The following is a 24,900-nucleotide window of genomic DNA, read 5'->3' as shown; positions in this document are numbered from 1 at the left end:
GATCCAGGACCTCTGGGAAATTAGGGTTTTCCTAGTTTCCTAATTTAAACGTAAATCGACAGTGCGAATTTCGGTTCCCACACTATTGTGAAACTTCCAAGGAGCTGTGGGATACACTTCAGAAGGTGTATGGAAACAATTCCAACATCAGTAGAGTCTTTGAAGTCAAGAGGGCTATTAATACTCTTAGTCAAGATGACAATGATTTTGATAAAAATTTTGGGAAGTTCAGATCCTTGTGGGCTGAACTTGAGATGCTCAGGCCAACAACTATTGATCCTGATGTGCTTAATCAAAGGAGAGAGCAAGAAAAGGTCTTTGCTTTGCTGATTACTCTCCATCCAAGCTATGGCGACCTCATCAAGCACATCCTAAGGAATAAGGAGCTACCTTCTCTAGATGAGGTATGCTCTGAGATTCACAGGGAGTAAGGCTCAGTTGGTCTCTTTGGAGGAGGAAAGAAAGATCTGGTGCTTGCAAACCAGGCTGATGGAGCAGCAAACAAAAGCTCTTACAAAGCTGAAGACAAGAAGATGTGGATTTGTGATCATTGCAAGAAGAAAGGCCATGGAAAGGACAAATGCTGGATACTCCATCCCCATCTCAAGCCACAGAAGTTCTGGACAGGTTACAATGATGCCAAAACAAACTTCTCTGGTGATATTGGTGAGCCATCTATACAAAGCAGCATACACCAGACCAATGAAGCTTGTGAGAACAAAGGGGGAGCTTCCAGCAGTGGCTCAGCCTGAAGGAACACTCAAGATGAGACCATCAGGAGATCTGATATTGAGGCTCTCATCGAGCTCCTTAAGAATAACTCTGGTAACTTACTTGGTACCTCTTTACATGCTACTACTTGTGGAACTTCCTTGAATGCTATAACTAAATTTAATTTTGCAAAACCTTTAGTTATAGATTCAGGAGCTAGTCACCACATGATCAGTGATTTAAAATTGATTAAAAACATTGTCTCTGCCTTAGGAAATGTTACAACAGCTAATGGTGAAAGAGTACCATTTAAAGGAGTAGGTGATCTTAGGTTGTTTAACAAAGATTCTAAGGCTTTCTATATGCCTAGCTTCACCTCAAACTGGTTATCAGTTAAAAGAGCTACTAATGACTTGAATTGCAGTGTTACTTTCACTCCTAATGATGTCTAATTTCAGGATATTGAAACTAGTAGGTTGCTTGGCAAATGTGTCACCAAGGGAGACTTGTACTTGCTTGAAAATACTAAGCTTGCTGCCGATTTATCCCATGCTTTAAATTCCATTTCTGATTTCCCAAAAGATGTACTGTGGCATGCTAGATTAGGAAATCCCCATTCTAGAGCTTTAAACATCATGTTGCCTAGTATTTCCTTTAAGAGTGATTGTGAGGCTTGTATCATAGGCAAACATTGCAAATCTGTTTTCTCTAGATCAAGTACTATTTATGAAAATTACTTTGACCTGATTCACTCTGATGTATGGACTGTCACATGTTTATCTAGAGAACATCATAAGTATTTTGTGATTTTTATAGATGAAAAATCAAAATATACTTGGATCACATTGATGCAATCTAAAGATAGGGTCTTAGAAGCTTTCATAAATTTTCAAAATTATGTATCTAACCATTTCAATGCCAAGATAAAACTTTTGAGATCAGATAATGGAGGAGAATACACAAGCAATGCTTTTAAACAACACTTGGCCAAATATGGGATGATCCATCAAACTAGCTGTCCATACACCCCACAACAAAATGGAGTAGATGAGAGGAAAAATAGACATCTCATGGAGGTTGCAAAGAGCATGATGTTCCATACAAGCATGCTCAAAAGCTATTGGGGAGATGTTGTCCTTACTGCCTGCTACTTGATCAATAGGATACCTACCAGGATCCTTCAAGATCAATCTCCATATCAGGTACTGAACAAAACTAAACCATCCATGGAGCATATGCGTGTGTTTGGATGCTTGTGTTTTGTCTTGATTCCAGGTGAACAAAGAGATAAGCTGGCGCATAGAAGCACCAGGGCAATGTTTATTGGCTATTCTCCTCACCAAAAGGGCTACAAATGCTTTGTTCCAGAGACTAGGAGAGTCTTGATATCAAAGGATGTGAAGTTTATAGAATCCAGAGGCTATTATGATGGAAGGATTTGGGATGAGCTAAAAGATCTTTCTCAATCAGCCTCAGATAGAGCAAACAACCTTAGGAGAGTAATGGAGAGCCTGAGAATCAGTATGCCTTCTCTACCAAGGGTGGAACCTGTCCCTGAAAATGTACCATCTACTGCATCTGATAGTGTTGGGAGCACTCATCCTGATCATGAGGGGGGGCAATAGAAATGTTGAGCAGTCTACAAAAGCTCAACCTGAAGAGAACTCAGTAGCTCATGATCAAGATGAGATGCCATCAGAATTAGATGCTGAGACTCAAGTAGAGGCGCCAAGTGAAGAAAATGAAGCAGAACCTGAGCAGATACAACCTTTGAGAAGGAGTACAAGGATCAGGAAACCTTCACACTGGATCAACACAAGAGTTTACTTCAATGCTGAAGCTGTAGCTCACCCAATAAGTGCAGTATGCTCCCTTGCTCAATATCCAGAAGATCATCAAGTCTTCATCAGTGAATTGGATCAGTAATACATTCCAAGAACATATGAATAAGCTATGCAACACAAGGAGTGGAGAGAATCTATTGGAGATGAGATGGGAGCCATGATCAAGAATGATACATGGTTTGAGACTGGACTTCCAAAAGGAAAGAAGGCCGTGACAAGCCGGCTTCTCTACACTATCAAGTATGGAGCCAATGGAAAACCAGAAAGAAAGAAGACAAAACTGGTTGCAATGGGATATACTCAAGTAGATGGTGAAGATTATCTAGACACTTTTGCACCAGTGGCCAAGCTTCACACTATAAGGATTCTCTTGTCTCTTGTTGTCAACCTTGAGTCGGATTTATGGCAGATGGATGTGAAGAATGACTTTCTTCAAGGAGAATTGGAGGATGAAGTCTACATGAGACCACCTCCTGGTCTTGAGAACATGGTGAAGCCAGGAAATGTTCTCAGATTAAAGAAGGCAATTTATGGCTTGAAGCAATCTCCAAGGGCTTGGTAACATAAGTTGAGCACCACCCTCAATGGAAGAGGCTTTGTAAAGTCAGAAGCTGATCACACCCTCTTCACATTAACTAGTAAGCAAGGTGTTGTGGTCATCTTAGTCTATGTGGATGACATTATCATCACTGGTAGCAACAAGGAAGGTATTCTCTCAACTAAAACCTTTCTTAAAAATGCCTTTGATATCAAAGATTTGAGAGAGTTAAAGTACTTCTTTGGGATTGAGATCTGCCGCTCTAAAGAGTGGTTATTCTTATCTCAAAGGAAGTACACACTTGATATTTTAAATGAGGCAGGAAACCTTGGGAGTAAAAAGGCCAAGACTCCATTAGAAAAAGGATACAAGGTGCTGAGAGAGGGGGAGTATGAGTCTACACCATTTGGAGATATCAAGAAGTATAGAAGAATGGTGGGCAAGCTCATCTATCTAACCATCACAAGGCCAGATGTGTGATTTGCTGTGAATCAAGTGTAACACATGGGAGCTCCTAACGTGCATCATTGGAATATGGTGGAGAGGATCTTAAGGTACCTAAGAGAGGAGCCTGGCCAAGGAGTATGGATGACATGTAACAAGAGTACTGAAGTTGTTGGATATTGTGATGCTGATTGGGTTGGAGACAGAGTTGATAGGAGATCAACTACAGGCTACTGCACCTTCATTGGAACAAACCTGGTCACATGGAAGAGGAAGAAGCAGAAGGTGGTGTCTTGCTCAAGTGTTGAGGCATAGTACAGATCAATGAGGAAGCTCACAAGTGAGCTTATATGGATCAAGAGACTGCTAAGGGACTTGGGTATAGAGATAACACACCAATGACTATGCATTGTGACAACCAGGCAGCAATACACATTGCATCCAACTCAGTCTTTCATGAGAGGACAAAACACATAGAAGTGGACTGCCACAAGGTGAGACAGGCAGTGGAACATCAAGTGATTCTTCCATGCTACATAAGAAGTGAAAATCAACTAGCTGACATATTCACCAAGGCAGCTAGCAGCAAGGTTTGTGAGTTCATTCATCCTAAGCTTGGACTCATAGACCTCTCTTGTCACTGATCCTCTTGCCATGAAGTGTTATACTCTTTTTATTTTGCTTGGTTTTTATCCCAAGTGGTTTTTCCAAGTAAAGTTTTTAATGAGGGAATGCTTCATGGTTTCCAAGCTTGACCAAGTCCCTATTGTCAAGCTTGAGGGGGAGTGTTGACATGAAGAGAATAAAGAACAAGAGTAAAAGACATGAGTGTTGACATGAAGCAATAAAAAGCAAGAGTAAAGACATGAAGAACCTGATTGATCATGGACAGGAGATCATGGACAGGAGATCATGGACAGAAAATCATGGACAGGAAAACTGAAGCAAGGAAATGTGTGAGACTGATTTAAATATCTTGCCTGAAGTCTTTGACGAATTTAAACAAGTGGAGGCAGCTGGATGGAGCTGTTGGAGTGTGGAAACAAGCCAAAGTCACATGATATGCTAAGAAAGGAAGAGAGAAGGGAGTTGTCACTATCCGAAAGTGACTTCTCCAGATATGGTCTTCATTAGTTTATTCATCTCCATTTGTTTATTCATTCTGACTGTCTTATTCTCCTTGCTTATTCTCCTTGCTAGATCTATTTATGTAACTATTGTATACACTAAATCAATCTAAGGAAGAATGTTCTTCAAATATTCTTGTCTTTCTCTATTGGATTCCCTCACATATCTCTCTTAGTTCTTCACCAAAATCTCTCAAATAATTCTCATAAATTCTCATAAATTTACAGCCTGAAACTTCACAGATATCCCTGAAACTCAAAACTTATCATGGCTTCTCTTTTAGTGAAACTCAGAGACCACTGCAACAACTCCTGCTCTTTGGTTAAAACTCCATTCCAGCACCAAGGAACAATCTCCACAAGACGCCAGACTGATTTTGCAAATCTACAGCACGCTCCTGCTTAAAACTTCTCAGGTTTCTCCTTTAGTCCCTGCCATTTCCATGACCCACTGAGCAAGATATCAAATCTTTAATCTCCGTAAAACATAACTACAAGACTCCAAATCAGCTTCTCTGAATCCAGATCATTTCTTCGAGAATGCAGTTCTACACGTCTGCCAAAATGTTTCTCGTTTGATGGCTCTTTTGGCTTCCCTACCCGAACCGACCAAATCTGGAAATTCAGGTAAAACACAAACCAAACCGTTGGAATCACAATCCCACCATTGAATTTCACGATACTACATAATGAAGATTGTCACCAAGTTGCCTTGAAAACCCATCTCAGAACATATTGATGCAACAGTCTTTGGATCAGTTTTTATCTTCTTCTTGTTGATTTGAGATGCATACAATCCTTTAACAAAAATTTGCACATTCTTGTTTTCTCTTCACCTTGAGTCTTGACAGAACTCACATACTGCAGTAATCACCTTTCCAACTTACAAAATACATGTTTTCTGAGAATAATAACCCTTTCATCCTCTGTTTTAATAGTTCTATCATTCTCTAGCACAGATGCTGTCAGAATCATTGCTTAGTCTATGCTCCACCATGTTCGCTTGCCAAGTTGCGACTAATTAAGCTCGAACTTGTCTACTGCTTTATCTGCTCATGTACGAGCTCTCTGTCAATGTCATATAGAGAACATTTCCCACAGCAGTGCCTTCCACATGGCATGAGATTAAGACGATAGAACAAAAGATGCTTTTCCGAGTTCTTTTTTTAAACATGCAAATTCTGCTTGACACTTCTCTTCACTACTGCAGATCAACAATTTCCTCGTCATAATGAACAAATACCCATTGCCCCTTTGTAGTTTCGACGGAAGGCATCCAGAAAAACTCACTATGCTTCTGCAGGTCTGTTTATACAGAGTCATATCATCATTCCTCTTTGAATATCACAATGGTTTGTGATGTCTTCTCTACTGGCATACATAGTTTCCATTGATCTTCACAAGAATTTCCTTAGTGAGAAAACCAGCAGCAGTTATGCTAATCCAGTGACAACAACTACCTTTGGGAGCATTTATCCATCCATCAACCACCTAAGAACTGTCACTTACGCACCGGTTTCAGACCTCTTCATAGTCTCTTGGAGCATTACTGAGTAACCTTCTAACTTCATCTTTTTTGTACTGATAGAATTACAGAGTTTCCAAACACAAACTAAGACAAATTCCAAGTGTAGGCAGATCTCATTACACAATATTGCAAGAACTTTGTTATTTCAGAGCATACTTAAGTTTTCTTCCTAAAATGGTCTTTGGTATGGTCGGAGCATGAACTTGTATTACAAATCATTTGAACAAACTCTACAAGATCTTGTCAATCAGGTTTATAAGACTAAATACCCGTGTATCTCAGACTGACCAATTTTTAACCATGCTTAAGACTCAAGCCACCACATACTTGACCTACAAGTTACACCCTCGTAACCACCCAAAACCCTTTTTCAAACTTCGACGACTGGCCTTTTCTTGCTTGGAAATCCTTGCCTCGTGTCAACATCATGCCATCACAACCTCTTAAGACCAGCAATTTAAAGCAGAGCTATCACATACCAAGTAAACCCCGTAAGCACAGAACCTTGAACAACTCTTCTCTTAACACTTGCAAGCAATTCTCGTGTTCCATCTCGATGTGAGCATATCATCGTGAGAATATATCTGTAATTGCCGCAGAAACTTAACACAACCTCTTCAAGAAAGAACAAATTCTCACTGCAGCTTGACTTTCAAAGCTTTCTGCATTTCCTTTAAACCAAACAATATAGTCACAAACTTCTGAAACATTCTCCTTTGATGTTCGCCTGATCACACAACTATAAAGAACGACATCCCATACCGTTTAGCACGATTGTAACTCTTATAGAACCAATTCGCAAGATCCAATCACTTCGACTCTACTCGATCGCTCTCACTTTCACTCTTTCTATCTAATCGCTCGTTTGTATGATAGCTAGAAAGATAACAGAAAGTAAACGACACAGTGATTTGGTTACCCAGTTCGGGATCTGATGTGGATCTGTTACGTCTGGGGCTTGACGGCACAAGCAAATATCTCCACTAATCACTCCAAGAGAATGTACAAGATCAATCGATCAAGAGACTTATACAAACCACAAGTTCAAGAACTCTCTTTCTCTTCTCTCTCCGATTCCGTGAATATAATCTCTCAAGAATGATGATAATCTCACAACAGACTTCTCCTTCTCTCATCAGCTATATAGACGAGACCGGTACACCCTGATCAGAAGCCGACTCTAATAACCAACCCGGTTATCGCCTTCTTCTATTCTTGTACCAAATGAGTTACTAAACCAACTCCGGTTTAGCTCACTTCTATTGTTGAATGACACACAAACCATAACAGTCTCCACCTTGTTATTAACAATATAAGTCTACCTCCTTATGCCGTCAAGCGTAGCTTGCTCCTTAGGACTTAGCTAATCCAAGCTCAGCCAACGCTAGCTCAAACTTGGAACTCGGAATCATCTTAGTCAACATATCCACCGGGTTTGTTGAGGTGTGAACCTTCTGTACATCAACCTCCCCTGTTTCAATCATCTCCTTTACGAAGCTCATCTTCAACGCAACATGTTTAGACACTGCAACCTGCTTGGTTCTATCATGAAATGCATTATTCTTCGCCAAAAAAATTGCACTCTGAGAATCACATCCAACACAGACTTCTGACTGCTTGTATCCTAGCTCCTCTGTTAAAACTCTCAGCCACAAACCTTCTTTCATAGCTTCTACTAACGAGATGTACTCAGCCTCCGTTGTAGACAAAGCAACCACATGTTGAAGCCCCGACTTCCAACTAACTGTATTTCCTCCAACCATAAACACATAGCCCGTAGTAGATCTTCTTATGTCCAAGTCACCACCAAAGTCTGAATCCGAGAAACCTCTAACAACAAAATTCTCAGAACTCTTCTTGAACACCAACCCCACATCTTGCAAGTTGCAATCAAGTAACGTAGTATCCACTGAACCGCTTGCCAATGCTCCTTACTTGGATTACTCATGAATCTACTAACCAACCCTACTGGAAATGCAAGATCAGGACGGGTCCTGATCATTGCGTACATAATACTGCCAACAGCATTCGAGTAAGGAACCTCATCATCAGAACCTGCTGAACCTTGCTCTCCATCTTCCAACGATTTGAGTTTGAACTAAGCACCAATAGGCATCGATACATGTTTAGCCTCATTCATTCTGAAAATTTGCAATACCTTCTTCAAGTAACCCGATTGCGACAGCTTCAGAACTCCACCTGCTCTGTCACGCTCAATGTCTATCCCAAGAATTCTCTTTGCTGGTCCAAGATCCTTCATATCAAACTGTTTCTTAAGCATCTTCTTTACTTCATTGATATCTTCAATCTTCCTTGACACCAGTAGCATATCATCCACGTACAACAATAAGTAGACGCATAAGTCGTATTCACTCTTCTCAAAACCATTCTTGATCATGAACTGATCGAAGCACTTGTTCCACTGACATGGAGCCTGCTTAAGACCGTACAACGCCTTCACTAGCTTGCACACTTTATCTTCTTGTCCCTTCACAACGTACCCCTCCGGCTGATCCATATAGATGTCTTCATCTATCTTTCCATGGAGAAAAGTTGTCTTCACGTCGAGTTTCTCTAACTCCAAATCTTTATCTACTACAATAGATAGCATTAGCCTGATTGAAACATGCTTGACCACCGGTGCAAAGATCTCTTGGTAGTCTACGCCTTCACGTTGAGAATAACCTTTGGCTACCAATCTTGCTTTATGTCTCGGATCTTCTACTCCTGGGATACCCGGTTTGAGTTTGTATAACCATCTGCATCCAATCGCCTTCTCTCCTTTAGGCAAATCACATAAGAACCACGTCTTGTTCTTATCTAGAGATCCCATCTCTTCATCCATACCTCCGTTCCACTTCTTCCAATCTCTGCACTTCATAGCTTCACTGTAATTTCCAGGTTCCTCGATCTCAATTTCTTCTGCGACAGACAATGCAAAAGCTGTTGCAGAGTCTTCTGAATACCTCGCTGGCTTCACAATCTCTCTTCTGATTCTGTCTCTGGCAAGCTGATAGTTACTCAAGTCCCCTGAGCTCTCTGCATCAACACTTTCAGATTCTGATCCTTGTTGACTGACTCCACCTGGTTCCTGAATCTCTGAGACTTCCTGAGCCACTTCTTCAATTTCGACTGTACTCTTAATCAGACCCGAAGCCGATGAACCCACTCCACCTGCTTCTGAAGATTCTTCCTTGAGATGATCTTGTAGACCAGATCTTCTCTGAACACTGCATTCCTGCTAATGATGCACTTCTGGTCTTGCAAGAGCCACACCTTGTATCCTTTAACTCCAGTAGGATACCCAATGAACACTCCTTTAAGTGCTCGCGGCTTCAATTTCCCTTGATCTATGTGAACATAAACCAACAACCCAAATCTTCTGAGATGTCTGTAACCAGGAACGTTTCGCATCCACAGTTCTTCAGGGATATTAAGATCATTTGCAGACGATGGTGTGCGGTTGATGACGTATACAGCTGTTGCCACAGCTTCAGCCCAGAACTTCTCTTCTATACCAGACTCATCCAACAAGCACCTCACCTTCTCCATGATAGTCCGGTTCATGCGCTCCGCAACTCCGTTTTGCTGGGGGCTGTCAGCGCATGTCCTGTGTCTTTCAATACCATTTTTCTTACAGAAATCGTTAAAAGCATTATTGCAAAATTCAAGACCATTATCAGTTCTAAGGCACCTAACCTTCCTATCTACTTGGTTCCCAACTAAGCATTTCCATTCGCAGAATTTACCAAATGCCTTGTCCTTAGTTGCTAGAAAATAAACCCATACTTTCCTAGAATAGTCATCTATCGAAGACAGAAAATACTGCTTCCTAGAGATAGATAGGTGAACATGGGGAGAACCCCAAAGATCAGAATGGATATACCTGAGCACCTCTGAGTTGTTGTGCTTACCGACATTAAAACTCAGACGCTTGTTCTTACCCATAACACAGCTCTGACAGAATTCTAAGTTGCTTATACTCTTCTTGTCGAGGATTCTCTTCCCCACCAATACCTTTAAATTCTTGATACTGGTGTGAGCTAGACGACTGTACAGAGAGCTGTATCATCCTTGGACACTACTGAATTTGCACTTGGCTTCACCGTGTCACCGTCCAGAAGATAGAGACTACCACAGAGGGTACCCTGTAGTGCAAGCCTTCCATTCTTGTAGAAGCACGTCTTGCCATCTCCACCTTCTTGTTTAAATCCCTGCACATCGAGAGAACTCACAGAAATCAAATTCCTCTTGAGATTAGGAACATACCTAACATTTGTCAGCTTCTTGACTGTTCCTCCTTTCGCTTTGATCAAGATGGAGCCAATCCCTTGTACGGTGACTGCTCGGTCATCAGCAAGCAATACACGACCTCCGGTTGCTTCCGTGAACTCACTGAACCACTCTCTTCTTGAGGTTATGTGATACGAACAACCGGAGTCAATGACCCACTTATCTCTTGGATCCTGATCTGAGATAGTTAAAGCATCTATCTCCTGCATCTTGTCAACCATCACAGCTGCCTTTCCATCATCTTCACTCTCCATTTTCTTTTTCCTAGCATAGCAATCCTTCTTTAGGTGACCCTCTTTCTTACAGTACCAACATGTCACCTTCGACCTTGACCTTGATCGAGACTTGTTTTGAAATCCTCTTCCTCTTGAGTTGTCTCTCCTTTCTGGTCTTCCTCGAGTCACATACGCTTCTCCTGACTTTTGTGAGGTACTTGATTCAAGAACTTCCTTCAGCTCAATCTCCTTTGATTTTGCTGCATTCGTAACATTCTCCAACGTCAGAGTATCTCTACCATACTTCAATGTTTCCTTGAGTTGATTGTACTGCGCCGGGAGTGAACTCAGAAGCAAGATCGCTTGAACTTCTTCTGAAACAGAAACATTCACACTGCTTAACCCGGAAACTAACTTCAAGAAATCATCAATATTTTCATCAATTGATTTCGACTCTATCATCTTAAACGTATACAACTTGTGTTGAAGATGTATCCCATTAGGAAGAGTTTTGGAATTATACAACCTTTCAAGCGCTGACCAGATCGTCGCTGCCGTTTTATATTCCTCAAGCTTCCGCAACACATGATCTCCAAGATTCAGGATGATCATGTTCATCGCCTTCTCAGCTCTTTCAGATCTCTCCACTTCGAGCTTCTTGATCTGCTTCTTGAAGTATTCTTCAGCCTCGTCTTTCTTCATCTCAGCTTCAGATCCAGAAGCTGCCGGAGCTTCGACTAAAGCATCCTTAAGGCCTAGGATAGAGAGATGCGCCATCATGCGTTTCTTCCACATCGAGAAATCTCCTTGACCATCGAAACATGCGATCTTGACCTTCACCATCGATTCCTTCATCGGAGGAACCTGGCTCTGATACCACTTCTTATCGAACCAATTCGCAAGATCCAATCACTTCGACTCTACTCGATCGCTCTCACTTTCACTCTTTCTATCTAATCGCTCGTTTGTATGATAGCTAGAAAGATAACAGAAAGTAAATGACACTGTGATTTGGTTACCCAGTTCGGGATCCGATGTGGATCCGTTACGTCTGGGGCTTGACGGCACAAGCAACTATCGCCGCTAATCACTCCAAGAGAATGTACAAGATCAATCGATCAAGAGACTTATACAAACCACAAGCTCAAGAACTCTCTTTTTCTTCTCTCTCTGATTCCGTGAATGATAATCTCTCAAGAATGATGATAATCTCACAGCAGACTTCTCCTTCTCTCATCAGCTATATAGACGAGACCGGTACACCCTGATCAGAAGCCGACTCTAATAACCAACCCGGTCATCGCCTTCTTCTATCCTTGTACCAAATGAGTTACTAAACCAACTCCGGTTTAGCTCACTTCTATTGTTGAATGACACACAAACCATAACAGTAACCATGGAGCTTCATACATCTTGTTATGTCATAAATTCAACTCAAACGCGCTCACGTACACGTTCTCATCCTAACCACAAATCCATGATCTACCCGAAGCAAAATCAGACCTGATAAAATCTCAAGGGGGAACCTGCTCTGATACCAATTGTAATAACAGGATATGTGGCTAAATCTAATTGTTTGAGTGCGATTTTTTTGAGTACGAGTTTGTATGAGCATAAGGTAATTAACACAAAGAGAATTGTTAACGAGGTTCGTTTTCTATATCCCCGGGACAACGTCCAGAACTCATATACTAGAAAAGAACACAACCAATGTTATTCTATGGTACCAGCACATACCCGTGCCAACCACTCTTAACTAGATTTACAATGAAGAGCAAGTATTACTCATTTTCTCTCAGTTGGTAGGAGGACGTCACATACATCCATGTGCATCTTCAATAAACCCTAGACGCGTAACCGTATCATGTCACCGTCTCGTTCTTTTAATACTCCAACCGAGTAAACTCTAAATCTCCTCAAACCCACTAATCTTCATATCTTCTTATTAGCTTGGCTTACCGTAAAGAACTAAAGTCCACCTAAGTTCACCATCTCACAATGATTAAAAGTTAGTCCACGTAACTTTTTCTTTCTTCCCTTTCGTTTCCGTAGCGAGATGCTTGAGCTCTCACAAGCCTCAACATCACATCCTTTGGATCAAACTCTTGTGTGTTTCTTCCACTCTACAAGTTCCTCAATGTATTAGCTTCTCTCATTTGCGTCTCAGTACACTAGTGTGTAACGTCTCTATGTATTAATCACCATATATGTAACACATCGTGTTCCAGCAAGTTCGTAACTCAGTTATCAATGTCTTTGCATTTCTAATGTAAAAACAATGATACATAAATCGAATTAATAAATATTCTATATTTTAATTAATTTAAATCTATACTAATAAAAAATGATCTTTTGAAGCTCCATGGAGAGTCCACGTCAGCGAAAAATTATTCTCCCGAAAGAAGCCACGTAGCATTTTTTTTTTTTGTAACTGTCCTTAATGTAATATTACCATTCTATATAAATGGTTAAATAAATAAATTCGAAAATATTCAATATAAGAAAATATTCATATTCAGAAACTCGCTAGGCGCTACGCGTGCGGCACACCCGGGCCTAGCGATTTATTGAATAAGCGGGGAAAAATCAAGGAGTGCGTGGGGCGGAATTTTTTGTATTTTTATACATATAGCACCATATTTTATACATAAGATTAATATTTTAAGATGCAGTCATTATATAATATGGTTTCATAATTGTACAAAGAATTTACGTAGCCAAAGTAGTTTTTGATGCATTGTAAATTGAGGAAGTGAAAGGTTTGATCATTTTAAAATCAGATCAATAAAAAAAGTTATGTTGTAAAGGTCTTATATTTATAGTTTTATAAGTGTTCAAAGATTCTCCGCAGCGTTATTGGTAAGCGTGCATCGGAAACTTCAAGCATGGCAGAGTTCGACTCCCTCTGCGCATTGTTATGTTACTTTGTATTCATTTATTTTAGTAGGGGTAAAATCATATTTTTGTGATTGTCTTCTCCCCAGACCTATTTTGCTTTCTGTTTGCGGCCGCCATTGTTTCCACTCGAGGTTTTGACGATTTCATCATATAATCAAATAGATTTAGCATTTGCATTGTAAAACAAATACTAATCACGTGTTTCCACTCCAAAATTAACAAAATCTGAGCTGTTTCTAGTGTTTACATGATTTGGACAAAGCTGGGTTTTATTAATTCGACATCACGTCCGCGTTCTATTATTCTACGCTCTAATCGGAAATTATGCATGTTACTGTACAATACAACCGAATTGATCATAATCAATCGATCATAATCGCCACGTTCATCATCCGTGGAGCGTGTAAGCGGCCGCAAAATCGGTAACACGGCCGCGTTTTTGAACAGAGGTAATAGCTGTAGCTTTAAAAAATTTGCTGTAGAAAAAATTCTGTAGATTTTTTGTTGTGGCTTTAGATTTTATTGTTGTTGAATTTTATGGAAAACCCCGAAAAATTATTGTGAATATTTGGCTCTACAGAGCACTTGAACAGATGTATGTTATTTCTAGAGGTGTGATTTTAAATTTTTTATTAAAATTTGATTGCTGTGAATTTAGTGCTGTAAAAATAAATGGGACTGCGGAGAGCACCTATAGACACTATGTAGATTAAAACGATTAATAATGGGTGGAAAATCTCTTCTTCCCTAGGCTTATCACTAAGTAATAGTTAGAAATAGTTATGACAGATAAATAAGAAAAAGTAAAACGTAGAGTTATTACTAGAAGTTGTAATCAATCTTTAGGTATACTATCAATATTTTGCCAGAATACAACTGAACGAACTAAGCAAAGGTAGAGTATATAAGAAATTTTTTTTGCGGTATATACCAAAGATAGATCAATGTATAATCTTTATAATCCGTTTTCTAAATTAATCATATGGCTAGAATGAGTATTCTATGCTTAAGTAGGACATAAAAAATATATGATTTCACTATTTTTAAACATAAAATTAAACATTTGGATAGTCATACTTATGTTTCTAATAATTTTCATATTTTTTCTTATTTTTAAAATTTAGTTTACTATATTCCCTATTACAAAAGGGTAAAACATGTCCAAAATGACCAAAAAATCAAAAATCTTAAAGAGACAAACCAAAGTTCAAAGTGTCTTTTTTTTTTCTAATTTTTCCAAATAATTTTTCGTTAGCTTTAACCTACATTCACAGGACTGGTCAAAAGAATGCGATAAATAATTAAAATATTTTGATAACACCCACACTTTCAACAAACTCAAAAACTTCGCTAGGTTTTATAAACACAACACGTAAAGTAATTTACAAGATTCTCAATTCAGAATAAAAATGATTTAAAGTTTTTAGCCATAGTATAAGTTATTTTTAAAGTCTGTATTTAGAGTATTTTCAGATCCAAATATGTTTTGGAGGAATGTGGAAATTATGGAGCATTTTATAGCTTATGGATGAGGAAACTCGCAGCTGCTCAAGAAACTAGAAGACAGAGCTGACATTCAGAAGAAGTGTCGATCGACACCTCTTCCTTGGTGTCGCTCGACACCCGTACAAGTAGACGGGCCCGGCTTGTTTCAAGCCGACTCAAGCCCAAAATTCTCACATTTTACAAGATTGCTCCTGACCGACTTTAAACCTAATATTTATAGTTTTTGGTATTGTCTACGCAAAAGACACATCTTACAAACCACCTTACACATATTCACAGAGGTTTTAGTTTTAGTAGTTTTTTGAGAGAAGATCAAAGACCCATTCAGAGATTTGTATTGGAACTGCGATATCTCTTACTTTATTCTATTTATGCAATTTTGTTCAGTCATTCTTTATGTCTTGTTTAATTATGTCGAAGTAATCATCATGTTGGATTTAGGGTTTTATTAAGGTTTTGATGAATTATTGATACATAGTACTGGTAGGATAATTTATTAGATCCTTCCTAGAATTGATCTAACTGCTTGTGTTCTATAATAGCTAACTAGAACCCTGAACATAGGATAATAGACAACCACAAAAGTGAGTTCATTACGTGATAATAATCTTGTTGAGATAGGTTGTTAGGCGCATGCGAGAGCTGGTTTAATCACCAGGTGAACATATCGATTAGGCTTTAATGCTTGTTTAAATAGGTATCGATCGAAACAATGTAGTATCGATCGACAATTCTCCTTATTCTTACGCGAGAGCTAGAATATTGGATTAAACATTTGATTAGATTCGCAGCAAGAGCTGGATATTTTACTATTGCATTCGAATTCTAGGACGGTTAATCACACACCCTTAGCATCTATAACTGACAATCATAATCAATCGATCATAATCGCCACGTTCATCATCCGTGGAGCGTGTAAGCGGCCGCAAAATCGGTAACGCGGCCGCGTTTTTGAACGGAGGAAAATATACAATATACAAGTGAATTTGCTTACTTGTGATCTTCTCAATAATTTTAGTGAATTTGCTTATTTGTCATATTTTCCATGATTTTAGGATAAATCATTAGTACAATTAATATTATTATTTAAATTCTATGTTAATATATATATTTATCATGATATTTAAGATAATTAATAAACATTAACTTATTCTACTGATATATATACTATTAGTTTTTTAAAAATATTTTAATATAGAGTTATCATCATATTTAGAACATTAATAAATAAATAATATTAACAATTAATATTAACAATATCTACCGATAATATTATAATTACGATTATCTTATGTTAGTTTATGATTTAATGACTAATATTATAGCAAGTTCTCTAATTTTTATTGGAAATATTGATCCAAATACAAATTATTATAAAATTTATATACAAGTATACTAACATATTTTAATAAATCAGTTTCTTCGGTTTATTCGGTTGAATCAGTTAATATATTGAACCATATCTATATACTGTGAGTTTTTTAAAATAACATCCATTTGGTTTATTCGGTACTACCAAATCCAAACTATTTTTTATATTTCATTTTGGTACAGTTTTAAAAGGTTCGGTTTTACCAGATTGAACACCCCTAGGCTATCGTTATTTTGTTGATGTTTTATGGGTTGTAAATGTTTATAATTTATTTCAATTCCACTTGATTTTTTTCAGTCCAAATATTTTTTTCAGTCCAAATACAATAAATGTTGAATTTCAAATCCAATTTTTTTGATTTGATTATTACTATAGAAAATGTTTGATCCAATTCACAACCCATACATAAATTATAACAAAGAACATAATTTAATATATTGATTATCAGTATGAATATTGAAATTTATTTTTATATTATTAATTTAAAATTGTATCTAATTTAATAATTTTTAATAAAATAAACATTAGAATTAAAAATTGTTAAATATATATATTAGACCTTGTGTATATATATTAGACCGCACAAGGTGCGGGACATCAACTTGTTCAATATAAGAAAATATACAATATACAATATTACATTTTTTACATTTAGTTTTACAAAAAGGTTAAATAAATAAACTTGAAAATTAAAATAAGAAAATATACAATATAAGAAATAATAATATTGAGTTAAATAATTAAACATCTATCTGAAAAATGTATTGCAAAATAAGTGATAAGTAAATATACAATATAAAAATAAAAATATTACATAAGAATCAATTATATAGAATAAATAAATATAAAATAAATAATAAATATAAGAAATAGAAAAACTACATCAACATCTGTCTGCAAAATGTATACTAAAAATTACTAAATAAATATACAATATAAAAAATAAAAAAATTACATTAAACATTTATAGTAATATTACAATTTGATATAAAAGCACAGAATCATTATTCGAAAATATGCCACGTGGCATCATTACTATTATTACTTTTTTACATTAAATCACATTATTACTATTTAAATATATAGATATATAATATACAAAATATAAGTAAATATTGTTTTAAATATATAAATATATAATATACAAAATATAAATAAATTTAAATTTGTAAATATATAATATACGAAAAAATAATAATAAGTAAATACACAATTCAAAAAATAGAAATACTACATTAAACATCTATCTTAAAATGTAAAAAATTAAATATAAGTAAATATACATTTAAATATATAAATATATAATATATGAAAAAAATAAGTAAGTACACAATTTAAAAAAAAATGGAAATACTACATTAAAAAAAGTAATATACAATATAAAAAATGTTAATACAACATTAAACAAAAAAAATATTGTATAGTTTTACATCAAACAAATAATAAGTAAATACACAATTAAGAAAATGGAAATACTACATTAAACATATATCTTAAAATGTAAAAATTAAATATATGTAAATATACATTTAAATATGTAAATATACAATATAAAAATGTAAATATTACATTAAACAAAAAAAGAAAAACGTATTATATATATGTTTTTGTTTCCTGAACCATCCTTCATGATTCTTTGTGATGTTTTTATATGAATGTTAAGATTTATACTTTTTTGTACCGTCCACATCAGCGAAAAAAATTTCTTCCGAAAGATGACACGTGGCATTATTACTAAAAAAAAATTAAATATACATAGAGGAAAAAATAAATAATAAATAAATATACAATATAAAAAATAGAAATATTACATTAAAAATAATAAGTAAATATAAAATATAAGGAAAAATAAATATACAATATAAAAAATAGAAATATTACATTAAACATCTATCATAATATTATCAATAGAAGAAGCCACGTGGCATATTAAATCATTAGAAAAGTTACATAAATAAACTTAAAAATTAGAATAAGAAAATATACAATATACATAATGGTCATATTACATTTTTTACATTTTTATTATTTCCAAATATCAACAACATGGCTACAAAATCATTCTCCCAACAGCATCGGTCTCACACCATTGCTACCCATCAAAGAAGACTCCCGAAAAAAAAAAACAATGGCTCCACCATAAACCCTTACAGCTCCAAAAACGTTTGACGACCTCCATGGAGATTAGTTTAACGAGGAAGTTTTGGTTACCTCCATGGAGATTAGTTTAGCGAGGAAGTTTTGGTTAGGCTGATTCATTGGTGGGAAGCTCGCAACTTTAAAAAGGGAAACATAATCATGGGATTTGAGTTGCTCCTCATCGACACAAAGGTATTCTCCCAAATTAAGCTAACCAATCATATTATTGTGATAAAAAGTTCAATCTCGGCCCACTTCCTGCCCGCCCCATCATAATTTATTAGCTCAACAAGTTCATAAGCACTGGGATCACCTTCGCAAACAAGATAACCTTCGCTGCTGTGCATGAAGGGGACAATGAAGAAGAAGAACAGCTCCTCCAAGTTTGCGCTTTTCGAAACTGATTATTTCTTAATGTGAGTCTTAGTGTAGTTTATGTGTGCTACCAAGTGCTTTGTTGCTTAAAACTTTCCCGTAAATACTAGAGTTATCCATATTGTCCACATTTTCCGTCGAGAAGCAGAAACAGAGACAACTACAGTTCTGGAAAAAAATCTACGGTCGCCCAAAAACAAACATACGGAATAACTAAACAGAGAGGGTTTTGTAGGCTCAGAAGATACATTTCACAACAACAAAGCTCAAGCAGATGAGATGATGAAGAGGACAAACTTGCCTTACATGCTGTTGCTTTTAGTTCTAAAGGTTACATTGCCTTGAATGGTTTAGCCTGAAGCTTGAACCGGTGGCATTCGGTTAAAATTCATGTTAAGTCACAGATTAATTATTGTTGTTAAGCAAATGTTTATGCATAGGTTATAGATTCAGGAATCTTAAGCTATAAGTACTATATTTAAGAAATTTTTTCTATCTCTCTGTCTTTAGATTTGATTACAATAATTCACCGTAGTTCTTGGGAATGATTTTAGAATCTAATTTTACAATGGGTTTTGTGATAGTTTTGTTTCTCTTAGTATTCTTATGGCCAAGAAGTTGAGGTTAGGATCCAACAATGGTGGTCCGGTTTTGTTTTGTTAAGAGAGAGAGCAATACATTTTGTAAGTACTATGTGAGATCCGCATAAATGAAGATAAAAATAAGATCGGGGCCATGAGTGAATTATGTCTTGGAGTAATTTGTGTGTAGAGTTAGGAGAGAGCATCTTCATCATGTGTGGTTTATCTTATTAAATATTTGATGCTTGAAACTGCATTCTTCAAGTCTTTATCTTATTGCCATTTTGATTAATAATATATGCTTCTATAGTAACTGTATCTATTTGTTGTCCCCGTGAATATTTGAGTTGTCATCATCATTGGTTTGTTTGACTTTAGTAGGAGTTTTTTTAGCAACAACTAGATTTTATCTTCAGTTCTCCAATTAATCGACCAATTTATGATTATTTAGGATCAAGCTGGAAAAGTTAATTATCTTTAACTTGCTGACTATCACTTAATGGTTAGTTCGTTACCTAATCCCATGATTCTTGACCAATGTATGGAACTACTATAACATTTATGTGCACCTTAAGTCACAGTCCGACAGCAAAAATGAAGCTTCTAAATGCTACAAGAAACTCAACACAAATGGTATGTAGAGATAACTCGAGAATTTGTTCCTATCATATATAGCAAAAAGCCACTCTTTTAGAGTGAGAGTCTCAGTAATATGAGTGCCTACTGCTCGAGTTTGTTTCTAATGATTCTGGATATGGGGTTATGTTGCGTGTTCATAACGAGAATAAATTGAGGTATATGTAGTTACGTTGAACATAATGTATGTTTCACAGTGGCTTGAACAAGACATGAACCCATACTCGCACTCTCAGTCTCTTGGAGCAGTATACCTCAAAATTATGAAATGAACCAGGATCTCACAGTATCAAGGAGCCAACATAACCAAACTGATAAAGATGAAAGAAGACAATCATCATCAAGGTTTAACAATCACTCTGTCGAGACACTTAAAATCTCTTTCGTTTGATTATACAAGGTATGTTCCCAACCTGAGTTATTTTAATCTTTTTGTGATGACAAGTCTGGAAGAAGTCAGCTTGAGGAAGGGCCACCGGAGGCTAAATGGATTAATAACACAGTTATGAAGCAACAAAAATGTAGATTCTGAAGCCGGTGCAAGCGGGAGATATTTTGCTGGCTGGAAAAGCTTCATATTTCAATGCATGAATAGGGAATTTAATAGATCGCCGCCGTAAAAGTATAATTGAGCTTGTGTTGTTGATATAAAAGAGGAGGAGGAGAAGTAGACATCATAATATTAGAGATGATACTATGTATAGGTGTATGTATCAAGTATGAGATTCTATGATCAAAAGATCTATCATCTTGGTATTAAAAAATTTTATGACCTTTGTACGAATGTATAACCCTTATTTTATTTTATTTCCAGGAGAATATGTACAAACGTTTCATCTTGGCAATTTCTGTAGGATGAAATGTATCCCATGAAAGACATATTGATGCCTATCCAAGCATGGTTTCTGCAGGGGAAGTCATGTAAAGGCTATTCCCTATCTTCACCGCAGCATGCTTTGTTTAGTATAACAAGACCTGCGAAAAGGAAAACTAACGCTAAGTTTTGATATTGAAAAATGGGCAAACCCCATATCCAATAGATAGGTTGAAACCATCTTTACCATATCTATGTAAAGGTAAATTTGAGTAAATTCTAATGAAAAGAAAATTCTTATTAATTTTCAAACCTTTGAATTTTAATAAGAACAACAAAACAAGTACTGAAGATTAATATTATTTTAAGTTGAGCATAAAAACTATTTTTACAAATATATTAAAATTGAAGATAATTTGTAATTTATTTTTAGCTTTTTACCCGCCCTTTAATCCTAGTCTTAAATAATACAGAAATGTTCATCTCTCCTGGGCGCGCCACATCAGCCGCCAGGTCAGAAAGTCAAAATCTCTAGGCTTGACACGTGTACTATCTCATTAAACTATGCGTTTCATTAATCGGCTACATATATGGATGTTTTTCAATTTGGGCTCAAGGCTTTGCTGGGAACCCAGCGCAATAGCGAACAACCTAAATCCCCTCTACCCGCATCGGATCGAATTTTAGGGTCTTATCATGATTTATTCTCTGCCATTCCAGTGATTGTGTTGCTACAGTGGACGTGATATTCATTACATTTAACCTCTTTAAATCCATCAACCACGACTTAGCCTTAGATGTGAGGTTCGGTGAGGTAGTGTATTTTCGAGTATAAAAAGGTAGGTCTTCATCCTTTGAACATCATCCTCACAATCAATAATTCATAAAGTTAATTGCAGCCTAATGGCAAACTCATCTTTTCTTCTTGCTGAACTGAATGCTGGTCGCTGTTTGATCGGAAAACGGTAATATAGAAGATATGGGTTTTAACAAAGACGTCTTATTTATAGTCGGAGAAAACGTTCAGTCGGTTACAAGGGAAACGAAAAGAGTGCGACAGAGAGGAAGCCGGTGGCTCGATGAGCTACAGGAAAAGTACAATTAACGGCGAGATGAAGCAAAGGTGAAAACCCTAATCTAGCCGCCAAGTGTTAGTCAGTGATTTCGGATCCTTCTCTCGTTGTCTCCCCTTTCCCTTATATAGACGTCCTGATGCCTCGTCCTTGACCTAATTTACGCCATCTTGGTGGGCCTCCTCTGCTGGGTCGAGAAGCCCGTAGGCGTCCGAGCAGCCGCTGAGCTGGATGTAATTCAGTCGATGATGATCGACTAAAAGTACTCAAGAGTCAAGCCGAGAGACCTGACTCTTGAGCCGACCGATCGAGCCGTCGCTCTACCTAATCCAGGCCAGGCCTTTCTATTCCTCGGGCCTTGTGGGATGGTCAAATCCATCCTCTACAGTCGCTGTTCTCCACCTCAAGCGAGGAGTTTAACACCATGGCTGGCGAGTTGATGGGTGTGGACATGCTCCTCATGCAAAGGTTCTTCGTTTTTTAAACTCATGATCATTGTAGTTTTAAACTATTCTGGCGTTTCTCTTCAATTATCAAGCTTTTGTGTTCATATCTTTATCGAACCTCTTTTGAATAAGAAATTTTGGAACCGGTCTCTTTATTCATTAGACCTTATCGCTTCTACTTCCTTGGTCACAATCTTACAGTTTTGATTTTTTCTACCTCAGTTTTAACAGAGAACGAAGTATCTAAATCACCATGGAACATGAGTCATCACCGCCAGAAATAAGATGGATCCGTTGTCAACCGAAGATCCAGAATATCGGTAAGTCTCTTACTTATAGGGCCATAGAGGAATGTGTGGTCTCTCTTGATTCCGGAGACCATTGACTGTCTATTAGTACTTTTCGGGTGGGCTTTACTATTACGGCGTAACTGATTTGTTTTTAGGTAATCCACACCTCTGTCTCATTATGCAGTTGCTAAGAGACAATCTAACCCTCTGGACCTCTTCACATCCCTTTTTCCAGCACCTTGATTCTCTACTCACCTTCAAAGTCATCTTGAAAGTTGTTTTCTACTTGCAGTTTCTCTTTCTTCGCTATGAGAAATCGTGTCTTGAAACGTACGTGATATTAGTTCTCCGTCAACAATAGAAAGATGTGTTAGCTTGACAGTCTTCAATTGTTGAAAACTGTGAGTAACTTGATCTTTTACGTTTTCTTCTTTCTCTACAATGGTTTCTTATCATCACCAAATTTGATTACATAAGCAATATTAAGCTACAGCTCTTAGCTTTTGTTTCCAGCTCGGTGAGACAATTGATGACTTTATCATGGTCCACTTGCAAACTTCTTGGACATATTGTTGTATGCTGATGGTATCTTGAATCGTTGGGTCTACGGTCAGTGCAAACACTTTCAGATTTGAGATAAGTGAGAGCTCTTCTTTACTCTTTTGCTCTTTGATTTTTATGAACTTTTTTGTTGTTGTATAGCACATAAAAATTTTACTGATTAATAAAATGTTAAGGATACTAATGCATTATAAACCAACGTCCAAATATATAGAACAAAAGTTTCTAATGCTCAGGTTTTTAATTCTTACTGTATTCTCTCTCTGTTTCATAAAAAAAATGTCACTTTGACATTTTTCACACATATTAAGAAAATGATGGAAATGTATTAAAGTTCTTATTAGTTACACATATTCAACCAATAGTATTTGAAAAAAATAAAATTACTTATAAAATCAATGTATTTGTAATTAATTTTAAGCAGAAAGTTGCATTGGAATTCTAAAATGACATTTTTTTTGTAACAAGAAAAAAATGCTAAAGTGACACTTAATATGAAACAGAGGGAGTAATAATTTTGATAAGTTTTTTTTTTGTTAACAACTTTACAGACTCATATTGACTATGTGAACCACACCGGTATGTCTTGATCCATGTGAACGTCCAAGGTTTTTTTTGTCAACAACTTTACAGACTAATATTGACTTATCTTAATAATTTTGATAAGTAGAGTTACACTTTTTAAATGTATGATTTTAAATATAGACAAAAATATGTTAAATTTATATTTTCAAAACACAAAAAATCTGTAAATTCATTAGATTTTGATAATTATAACACTATTAAAAATAAATTTAATTATTAGTATAAATTAGAGGTATAACTTGAGCTTAGTACAATTATATTGTTACATAATGGTCCTTTGGTTTAATAAAATAAATTCATATTAATTTTTTAAAAAAATATTAATCAAAATCTTGCATGAAAGAAAAAAATACAATGGTAGAAAAACTAAAATAATATAGCTAAAAAATAACAAAATAGAAAACCCCATGACATAATGAAATACTTTACCACTTAAATTAATTGATCGTTTTTTAGGCTCGATTATTTATGTCTCCAAACTTTGATTTTGGTCTATAAAATAATAGTATTCTTACGATAATCAACTACCAATTGAACAATTGATTTGATTCATCCTCCTATTTTTCTTTTAAGTTTATATATGGTCAATAATTTATCCAAAATTAAATTATTTCAGAAGTTTTAGAATGCCGAGAGGTTTGAGATCAAACATTAAAATCAATCTTGCCGTTAACCAGTACATTATAAACTTTATAAATTAATACTCGATAAATTAATACACTATAAATTAATAAATTTATCTGGTTTCGAGTTGAATCGGTTCAAAATATAACACAAATCGATAAAACAATAAGTTGATAAAATTTTAAAAATTCCTATGTAAATATATGTTCATATTAGAATCATAAATAAATAATCCATATATACAATTTATATAAGTACAAACTAAACATTATATTGTTAGTTTTATATTCACAATGAAAT

General features: G+C 36.1%; 1 protein-coding gene across 1 annotated transcript; it reads left to right on the top strand.

Annotated features, from left to right (window-relative positions):
• The first annotated feature begins 3,042 nt into the window (after positions 1-3,042).
• On the top strand, positions 3,043-3,573 carry LOC106398858 (uncharacterized mitochondrial protein AtMg00810-like). Its single transcript, XM_013839358.1, has 2 exons — positions 3,043-3,113; positions 3,195-3,573. Exons 1-2 carry the CDS (start codon positions 3,043-3,045, stop codon positions 3,571-3,573), a joined length of 450 nt encoding a protein of 149 aa, XP_013694812.1.
• The last annotated feature ends 21,327 nt before the right edge of the window (positions 3,574-24,900 follow it).

The sequence above is a fragment of the Brassica napus genome, chromosome C5 (assembly GCF_020379485.1).
Source record: "Brassica napus cultivar Da-Ae chromosome C5, Da-Ae, whole genome shotgun sequence".
In the NCBI taxonomy this organism is placed as follows: domain Eukaryota; kingdom Viridiplantae; phylum Streptophyta; class Magnoliopsida; order Brassicales; family Brassicaceae; genus Brassica; species Brassica napus.
Note: the sequence above shows the minus strand (reverse complement) of the source record. Positions and strands in the feature narration are given on the sequence as shown.

Bases quoted from the DNA above. Each gene is read 5' to 3' on its own strand.
- LOC106398858 (XM_013839358.1), top strand. From the start codon at position 3,043: ATGGTGAAGCCAGGAAATGTTCTCAGATTAAAGAAGGCAATTTATGGC. The intron at 3,114-3,194 runs GTAACATAAGTT...CACATTAACTAG, and splicing joins AAGCAATCTCCAAGGGCTTG to TAAGCAAGGTGTTGTGGTCA.